The following is a 6,693-nucleotide window of genomic DNA, read 5'->3' as shown; positions in this document are numbered from 1 at the left end:
ACACATACATGAACAAAGCACCATATAACCTTAAAGTCTGATACAGAAGTAAGCCTACCTGCCTCAGTCATCATGGCCATTTCTATTTATTCCATAGCAAACACTTTGAAATAACAAAAAAAAGACAGCCAAGGCAGCAGATTCTATCATATATTACAGCATGCTGAATAGAAAACCTGGGAAAGAATTAGACAGAGCCATCTAGAGACACTAGTGAGATACAACAGTATAAAAGTGCCATTCATTATACAGCGGTTGAAATACTGACAATGAAGTAAGCTAATTTTACATTAAATTTGTGGAAAATAAAGGGGGGCGGCGGGGGGGGGGACAAAAAGGAATAAACCCTGTAAAAGAGCAAAAATAAAACAAAGACATCTCCTTCCTTGAACATTGATGACAGCCATCTCGCATGGAGTCGATGAAAGCGGCACAGAGCTGAATGCATCCCTTTCATCACATAAGACAATGTTTAAAAAAAAAAAAAAGAAAAAAAAAGAAATGACCAGGGTGCAGAAAGCACCATCCCCTCCCAGCATTACGCGCCAACCGGTAATTAAGAGCGAAAAGAATGACGATAGGTCAGAGAACGAATGTCACAGAATGTGGGGAGTTTAAATAGAAGTCTTTAAGTCCTGATGTGAGAGGAGCACATTCATCGAGAGACTGAGAAGGGGAGGCGATTCTTGTTAAACCCATTCCTTCGGCTGCAGTGGAGCGACTCGTCACCCTTACGATGGGGAGTACTTTTTGGCTTGTGCTCGAACTCTTTTTTCATATTCTACTCTGTTTTGGCTAGAGAGAGAGAGAGAGAAAATAAATAAACAACGACAAACTCGCATTGTAAACATGAGGCGAGACCAGCATGACAAAAGTAGAAGACGCAGGAATCGTCCTGACCTCTCGTCAGACTTATTTTTGTGGTTTTAAAAGTGAACACCTGGTTTAGATTCTGCAGAAGTTTTAATCTCATGCAACAAGACATTATAAAATGTTAAAGCAAATCGATCAAGATGACAGACGGCGGTTGACTCGCAAGACCTCCAACTAAAAAAAAAATGTATCTACTCTAAAACAACAGTTTATATTTCAGAACTCTTTCATTGCATGCTTTTAAGAAGCATTCCATGATCAGATCACACTGTTCAAATTTCTGATTTCAGCATCATGTTAAAATAAAAATAGAAAATGAAAGCGGTAGAAGCTAATGTCCCTTACCAGTAGATTGTGTAAGCCTCTGCTTGGGCTGGATCCTGGATATTTGGTTCATTTAAGAGTTCCTGGATACCTAATAGGATCTGTAGGATAAATAAACCACAACAACTCAGTTCTGTTCAATATACAAGTTCCAAATACTGAACTAGCTACACCTGAACAAGCTGAAAATCCAACATCTTTTTGTTGTTTTCTGGCATATTTTAAATAACAATGCCACTAGAGCCATTATAGATTCAGTAAGAACGATGCCAAAGACAAGCCTGACAATCCAAACCTGCTTTATTGTGATGGCCGGTCTCCAGTCCTTGTCCTCCTCTAGAATAGATAGGCATACCGTGCCTGATGGATACACATTTGGATGAAAGAGTGGAGGCTCAAATTTACCTGAAACAAACAAAGAAACGTGTGTTTATATTCATAAATATCAGACCAGACAAACAACTTCCAAAAGTTATTCCCTCAACGAGCAACTTCTGTTGCTCGCCTGAGCATCACACGACACTGTTTAAGCGTGACCCCCCCCCCCCCCCCCCCACTGAATATTACAATCCGTGTTACAGTCGGCAAATGTTATATTCCAAGGCAAAATGTCTTGTTTTCTTGATGAAGTTCTTTCCTATCAAGCATTTGCTGTCTTACTACGGCCACCGACTGATCGGATAATGCAGCCATGATAATGCAGCAGCGAGGGCAAACCAACGATTGCGTTTATACTGACAAAGAGGCAGCTGGGGCAACTCACATTTTGGAGGTGAAGAAGGATAGTCATCCTTGAACAACATTCGCAGTTTGAACAGGCCTCCTTCCCACGGAGTCTGATGAGACGACCAAAAGTCAGGTCACATTTTCACCAGCTATTATTCTCTACACGTCGATGAGGCTTTCAAAAGCAGGCGTGCGACTGCTCAAGCAGCCAGTAAGAACGGCTCGTTTGTTGTTTGTAGCCTCCCGACAGTCCTTCTAGCATCCAATCTCCGTAGCGTCGCTAATGCAAGACATTATACCTGCACTATACGATAAATTAAAGCCATACTTATGCCTTAAAGTCGGATAGGGAAAGGTCAGCCGTTAAAAAATAGAAAAACACAACAATGAATACAACATTACCCCCTTCTTGCCGGGAATAGCGCATTCCCAGTTCATGAGATTCAGGGTTCCATCCGGATTCTTTGTTGGTACGGCAACAAATCCCTGGAAAATTAGTCAAAGAACAGACAATAGAACAGAACAAATGGTTACAGTTAAGGTTAAACAGATGGGACGAGCCGTTTCTCATGGCACCACTTACGAAAGGATGGTCCTTCCGCCATGCCTTGCGTTCCTGAGTAAGCCGACTCAATGCGATGCCCGACATGATTTCCAGACTCCTGCAACGACAGAACGTCAAGTTATTTACATGAAACCGAAGCCATGCCCAAGGTAAGGTCTGGCTCGGCAGGAGATTCATCGAGCTCAAGCGTTCGTGGAGGTCACGGCCTCGCGCTGAATCACAAAATATTCACAGCGCTTTACAAATGATAAAGTCAGGCCTGTAATTTGCAGAAAAGCGGCAAGCGTGTAATCATTTGGTGCTTCGCGTCAAAGTAAACGAAACCCTCTTTTGGTTTAGGACTGCGAGACGAAACCATTTTAAAATGTCATGAGACCAAGATAAACCTGCAACACGCTGAGAAACCGACAACGCAGTCGCCTCAAAGCGCGACGACACGCCGATGGAGAGAAGCAGGAAACATTTGAAGTACCCCCCCCCCCTAACAAAACAGGTTTGGCACATTCGGCACGGTTCTGCAGGTCAACGCATATGTTCTTCAAGGTGATCTCAAGTAGTAGTAGTAGTACTACAGTACTGGTTGAAAACATCACATTATCCAAGGATAATGACAAGGAGCTCACAGACACATGAAGGACTTAACACACATTCTAGTGACCTACTAAATACAGTCTGTAGATGAAGGTACCGAACAAGAGTACTGATGACTCGAGATATTCGTGGTACACGGAAAAAAAAAAACTGTGCTCGTTTTCACTAGCTCGTCTTTTTTTTTTTTTTACGCCATGGTGTTTGTAGTCTTGTAGTCCCCTCTTTAAACGTTAAGCAATCCCTCCGATGTAGTTTCTGAAAGAGATGAATGATCTCTGTGGCAAAGACACTTTTTTGGGTTAATGACACGGAGACAGGAGCTACAAAGCCGAACCCGCACACGAAGAATCGACTAACTTTACGACAGCGGCTGTACTTTATATTATATATATATATAAATATACTCCCGTCAGCTGCATAGTAACTTAACGCGTTTGGGACGGTCTTCATTTTAGCCCATGCCCATTGCGCCCGGTGTGCTAGCTAACATCACCGCTAGCGGTCTGTAAAATAAACCCCCCCGTTTCTCCTCCTCTCGCAGTTGCGCTTTTAGTTTTCTTAAAAGCGAGTTCAAATGGAAAAAAAAAAAGTTAACGTTTAACCGGATTCGCGTTCGCTTGTTGTCGCGAATGTGTACAAACCAGATGATCGAAAGCGGCTCATTAGCGAGCTAGCCGGTTAGCTTGACGAGCTAACTCATGTGCGCCAGAATCGTGCTTACAGGCGCTGTTAGCGTCTGACACGGCCCGATGCAGTACAAGAATGCGCAATTGCGCTTGATTTGGACACAATTTTTGGGAGAGAGAGCGGCACTCGCCACGTTTCAAATCACGCTTAGTGATATCCTCTCCGGCAAGAGAAACGACATTTGAAATATTCCATCAAATAAAAACATCACAATCCATTAAATAACAGGGACAAAGAACGCCAGAGCTATAAAAGGCGCACAATGTGTATTACCAAACTAGAGAAAATGGCGCAAACTGAAGCGGCTAAAATATCGTAATAAACGACACACACGGGTTATTCCTGAATAACGGGAACGTTACCTCTCAGTACGGCCGTTCCGGTTCGGTTAAACAGGCGAACGTATTAATCGTGCACAATTCCCGTTAAACCTTGCAAAGTTTCCCTCCTGAAAAACCACCCGCTCCGACCCAAGATAGGCACACGAATGTCGAAACCAAACAGTCATCCGTCGCTTACTTCCGCCTTTGCTTATATATTCCGTTTAAAATCGGGCAAGCGCGCATATCCCCAAACGTAGACAAAATTGCGTATATTTTAAGAGGCAGGAATTCTGTCGAAATATACTAACGACCAATTTGTTTATTTGTTTCCATGTCAAGCAGCAACGCCTCTGCTGGCAGCGCAAGAGTCCTTAGATTATTGGGTATGACTGTATTTTGCCTTGAGGATGTTCTTCTTCTCAGTCCAGCTATTGTTAAGGCAGTTTAGAATATATGGTAAGCTTCGAAAATGTAGAAAATACATATTACTTCCAGGTTATGGGTTATGGGTACTGAAGTTACACTCGTTTTACATATTTCATACATAATGAATGCCGAAGCAGGAGACGCTCCGTTCTGACAAATTTAACAGATTTCTATCTTCTCTATTATACTATCTTTGCCAAGATAAAAAAAAAAAAAAAAACGCTACCCCATGTACTGTGATTTATATCTTACAAAATGGGTACAATTACAAGAGTTTGATCAACAGACGTTTTAAGCACACATATGTGAGCACGGTTTTATTCTCCAGTATATATATATAAAAAATATATATCGTATGTATTTATACAGGCATTCTAAAAGACCACTATGTCTCATCACCCTTTTCAGGAAGTTGCGCAAGGGGTCGCTATTTAATAAGAAATTTAGATTCGACACTCCGGCTAAACAAATTGTTTCAACAGGTGTATGACATTAATGATAACTGATGGAAAATGATAGTCGTATATTTATTGCATTAAAAAAAACAATATCCTAATTTAAACTCTTGACTTGAGATTAACACCACTAAATGAAAAACAGTACACAAACATCATTGACAATTTTATTGAATTTATTATGCAAGACCACACAAATCTATCCCCTTAGCCTCATATTTAAGATGTATATTTTAAACATTGCATAAGATCGTAAAGAAAGTATCTAGTGATACAATAACCTTATTTATTGGTGTATTTGAAAGAAAAATGACAAATTCCTTCCCTGCAATTAATAGCATCATCTTTAATCATGCATTACCTGTGGCTTATGACTTGAATGGAAAACAAACTGGGCACTCGTAAATTATTATGCTGCAGATTATATCAATTTGTTCATCGCATGAAATAATTATCAATGCCAAAAGATAGAACAAAAGACTTGTTTGGAGAGAAAAATGATCATCTAGCTGCTAAAAGGGGAGGGGGGGGGGGGGGGGTAAAACAACTCAGACCAGAGTACGTCAAATGAAGTTACAACTGAACCACGCAAATCAAACGCACACAGAAAAACACGTTAAATCTCTCTGCCGATAAGTCTCAGGACAAAACCCAAGCCAAACCTTTACTCGAGTCAAATCAATAAAGGTGACCACGCCGCCAGAGGGCGGAAATCAAGATTGTCTGCAACGCTCAAGAATGGGCTGTCAGAAGTGGATGCAATATCATCAGACAGCACGTCGGTGTGAATGTCAGTCCATGGGGAGCGGGGCGTGCCACTGGTGCAGTCACACAAGTGTTCGTGCGTGAGGGAGTACAAGACGGTACATTAATGGAAGGCTTCAGAATACTATAACAAATGTAAACATGGCCTCGCGCCGGCAGGAAATCTAGTCTACTTTGAGTGATCCTCTCTGCAGATGTCAAATGTTGCACTTTTAAAGCCCTTGTGTTTGTATATCTATACGTAGAACTATATATATATAAAAAAAACATGCATCCATGTGTTTTCCCAGACATTATAAAAATTATTTGTCATGTGTATATGTGTGCACTGATTAACTGGAAGTCCGTGTGCCATTAACAAGTCCGTATATACAAAGTGTGCCAGCATTACGAACATTTTACTCTCCCCTGACACTAAGATTAATGTGCACTATACACATAAGACATTGGATTTTGGTCATTGGGAAAAAGGCAACACTAAATTAGTAGTTGTGAATGAAATATCCAATTATGAAAAACCGCACAACTTGAAAACAATGTTCCATAAAAAAAAAAAAAAAGTGTTCCAAAACGCAGTATTTACATCAACAACATTACAGGCTTGTAAGCAATGTGCAGTGTCGTTTTCCACTGTAGTGCTTGTAATGCTGTGTGTGAATCTACAACAATGCAGGAAAAATACATTGCATCTTTACATGTAACAGTCAACTTCATAGCTAGACAAGTATAGCTTTGTTATTGGTTATCAAAAACATATTCCAGGCATGTTCTCAGTGAAAGACACCAAAGTCCAACCGTAATCTCTGGAGTCCAGTACAAACAATGCAAAAAAACACAATTTAATATCGTCAAGATTCTCATTTCTAAAAGATCCAGTATAAACAACTTCCATTCCAAGTTGTACCTTCTATACAGTGTACAAAACGTGCAGTTTCTCTTAAGATTTAAATATCAATAT

At 40.7% G+C, this 6,693-nt stretch overlaps 1 protein-coding gene across 1 annotated transcript; it reads right to left on the bottom strand.

The window, feature by feature from the left end:
* LOC137916915 (SUMO-conjugating enzyme UBC9-B) lies at positions 1 to 4,192 on the bottom strand. The gene is made up of 7 exons (XM_068759870.1): positions 4,129 to 4,192; positions 2,507 to 2,585; positions 2,326 to 2,409; positions 1,961 to 2,033; positions 1,493 to 1,602; positions 1,219 to 1,298; positions 1 to 795 (listed from the first exon to the last, which is right to left on the bottom strand). Exons 2-7 carry the CDS (start codon positions 2,570 to 2,572, stop codon positions 732 to 734), a joined length of 477 nt encoding a protein of 158 aa, XP_068615971.1. The 5' UTR covers positions 2,573 to 2,585; positions 4,129 to 4,192; the 3' UTR covers positions 1 to 731.
* Positions 4,193 to 6,693: the final 2,501 nt, after the last annotated feature.

Source organism: Brachionichthys hirsutus, unplaced genomic scaffold, assembly GCF_040956055.1.
Source record: "Brachionichthys hirsutus isolate HB-005 unplaced genomic scaffold, CSIRO-AGI_Bhir_v1 contig_864, whole genome shotgun sequence".
NCBI classification, from domain to species: Eukaryota; Metazoa; Chordata; class Actinopteri; order Lophiiformes; family Brachionichthyidae; genus Brachionichthys; species Brachionichthys hirsutus.
Note: the sequence above shows the minus strand (reverse complement) of the source record. Positions and strands in the feature narration are given on the sequence as shown.

Excerpts from the sequence above, each read along its gene's own strand:
- LOC137916915 (XM_068759870.1), bottom strand. The coding sequence starts at position 2,572 with ATGTCGGGCATCGCATTGAGTCGGCTTACTCAGGAACGCAAGGCATGG. Across the intron at positions 2,034-2,325 it reads CTATTCCCGGCAAGAAGGGG|ACTCCGTGGGAAGGAGGCCT; the intron begins GTAATGTTGTAT and ends TCGTCTCATCAG. Across the intron at positions 1,603-1,960 it reads TCCTTCTTCACCTCCAAAAT|GTAAATTTGAGCCTCCACTC; the intron begins GTGAGTTGCCCC and ends TGTTTGTTTCAG.